Source organism: Penaeus japonicus, unplaced genomic scaffold, assembly GCF_977035675.1.
Source record: "Penaeus japonicus unplaced genomic scaffold, GWHDUDI00000001_assembly GWHDUDI00000009, whole genome shotgun sequence".
NCBI lineage: Eukaryota > Metazoa > Arthropoda > Malacostraca > Decapoda > Penaeidae > Penaeus > Penaeus japonicus.
The window spans coordinates 43,995,358-43,997,857 of record NW_028234411.1 but is presented as its reverse complement, the minus strand read 5'-3'; the positions used below and the strand labels follow the sequence as shown (position 1 = coordinate 43,997,857).

The 2,500-nt window shown below is 51.2% G+C and overlaps 1 protein-coding gene across 2 annotated transcripts in view; it reads right to left on the bottom strand.

Annotated features, from left to right (window-relative positions):
• Positions 1–2,500, bottom strand: part of LOC122263787 (uncharacterized) — a 23,511-nt gene that overhangs the window by 6,363 nt on the left and 14,648 nt on the right. Inside the window, exons 2-6 of one of the 2 annotated variants that reach the window (XM_043032395.2) lie at positions 1,831–2,038; positions 1,458–1,589; positions 1,026–1,241; positions 336–545; positions 1–188 (exon numbers count right to left, since the gene is read on the bottom strand). The exon at positions 1–188 is cut by the window's left edge and continues 35 nt beyond it. In XM_043032395.2, coding sequence (XP_042888329.2) covers positions 1–188; positions 336–545; positions 1,026–1,241; positions 1,458–1,589; positions 1,831–2,038 — 954 coding nt within the window. The remainder of the gene's footprint in view (positions 189–335; positions 546–1,025; positions 1,242–1,457; positions 1,590–1,830; positions 2,039–2,500) is intronic. The other variant, XM_043032396.2, reaches the window with a different exon arrangement.

Genomic DNA, 2,500 nt, shown 5'->3' with positions numbered 1-2,500 from the left:
GTCGAGGGCGTGGAGGGCGTGAGCGGCTCATGGAGCGACGACCTGGAGAGCGAGGAGGTGAAGGGCCGCTTCTCATGGAGGGTGGGCGACGCCGGGAAGTCGCCCCTTGGAGAGGCTGGGTTGGAGGCCGAGGTGTTGGGATGCAAGAGGCGCGAGGGCGGCACCAGGCTCACTCCGCCGGCGCCCTCCTGAGGGTGGGACGGAACACGTCATCAAGGTTTCTTTAGAATATCTGGTCCTACGACAGACACTAATGATACTTCAGCACTCGCGGGACTCAGACCCGCGACCATTCCCAACACGAGCACGATTCCCCGTGGCTGCCCAACACTCACCTTGTCGATCGAGAGGTCACTCGGCGCGAGGTCCTCCCCCAGGGGCGGCGCTGACCTGGGCGGGCTCGGATGGCCGCCGGAGAAGAAGAGGCTGCCATGGGGGCGTGGCTGGGGCGGGGCGGAGGCCGGGGGCGTGCACCGCTGTGGGAAGGCAGTCAAGTCGCTCTCGAAGGCGGTGGGCAGAGACTCGCCCTTGAAGCGCTTCTTCAGCTGCAGGTCGCGGTGGCGGCGAGGGAAGAGACGGGGTTAGCTTGGCTCGTCTAGGTCATTGCATTATCAACTAAATCATGAAAAATGTCTATGCAACATACAGCATCTTGGTAACAACATAAAACAGAACGACTTCCATTTCCTTTATATCGCAGTTCCTTTTCTGTTGGGAAATGATTGAACGTATATCATGTTTTACATATTCTGTAGTGAATATCTTAATCTGAATATCCTTAGATTATATGTGTCCTCACAGCTTGTTAACACATAGATGATTGCTTTTTTTTCAACAATGTCTAAATTATCCTAAATCATTAAGAAAAACAAAATAGATCACAGACGAGAGTGCTGTAAATTCAATCAATTATGGTGATGGTGCAATAACCAACCATATGACTTACCACTAGAAAAAAAAACAAAAAAACTCAAAACCCAAGAACGGATGTTTGCGTGGATGCAGACTCACACACTCATACACACCTGTTCCTCGGCGAGTGACGGCGATGCGGCGGGTCTCTTGGGCCCCGGCGAGCCCTCCACCTGCGTAGGCGTCGAGGGCGATGACGAGTAGGCCGGGGGCGTGAAGGTGAAGCGCGAGCGGTGCGACGCGGGCGTGGGCAGGCGCGCGGGGGCTGGCGAAGAGGGCGCCGAGGAGCCGTCCACTCGTAGGGAGTTGATGTCCAAGTCCTCGGCCAGCTGAGGAAAAATCATGGTTAGATACAGATGAATAATCTTATCCAAACGATATATTCATACTGGCGTGAGACTTGTTCTTCAAAACAGATGCAATACAAAATATATCAAAGTGAATTACATGACCTTTACAGACCTCACTGAAATCTTTGGACTATGATATCATTAAAAAAAAGAAAGAAAGAAAAAAAACCCGAATCACAGCTCTCTTGACCTCACCTTCAGCACCTCCTGCAGCTCCTGCGTGGGCACATCGACGGCGCCGGTGTAACAGAAGGAGAGGATGTAGCGAAGGTGGCGAGGCTGCGCGCCGCGAACGACCACAACCGGATGTTGGCCGACTGGCACGTTCTTTGGGGGGTGGGGGGGGGGGGGGGACGTTACTTAATGTATTGTTGAGTTGTAGAAAAGTATATCAAGTCTTGCTGAGTTATAGAAATGTAAATCGAGTTCGTTTGCTGGTGTCCCTGAAGGGGATATTGAATGTGTGTGTGTGTGTGTGAAGTAATAATTGAAATAACAAAAATAACGTAAAAATGACAGATGATGATAAAGCTACATCTTAAATAGCACGACAACTGCCGCCGCCCACCTGCAGCACTGAGCGGAAGAAAGAGCTGGCGGCGGCGAGGACGATCCTGTGGGCGGGGAAGGAGGCGCCCTTGGTGGCCAGCGTGGCGTCGGCCGAGGCGGGGTCCTGCTCGAGGCGGGCCAGATGCTGCGCCAGGTGGTTGCCGTGGCCCTCCCAGCGCACGCGGTACTCCTCCTCCGCCACACTCGGGGCCGGCGTCGTCCACCTGCTGGGAGAAGGGGGGGGGGGGGTGAGACGACGTGGGGTGCTTGCTCTTCCCTCTGTCTGTCTTTCTCTATTTGTCTAGATCTATTTGTCCTTTATATTCATATCCAGTAGAAAGTCAAGTCATTGTCACTCTCTATATCTGAAACTCAAATAGTTCGAGATGCGAAATAAATGTAAATAAGTATCTGCACTTGGATCATTTTTCTATAAGTCAACATGTAAGGCGGTCTTCTAAGCATTATTCCTAAAAAAGTGTAATGGTTCTCTCTTCTAACACCTTCTGGGTCATTTTGTTTTCTTTTTGTCTTTTTGTCAAGTCCTTCTAGTCCCCCGTCCTCCTACAACTCTTTCTTTTTATAAGTCTTCAGAAAAAAAGCGTCGCATGTAAACACCATTGAACTTGAAATGATTCCACACTGAATTATCTTAGTTTCTCCTGCTTCAAAGACGCACATTATTCATT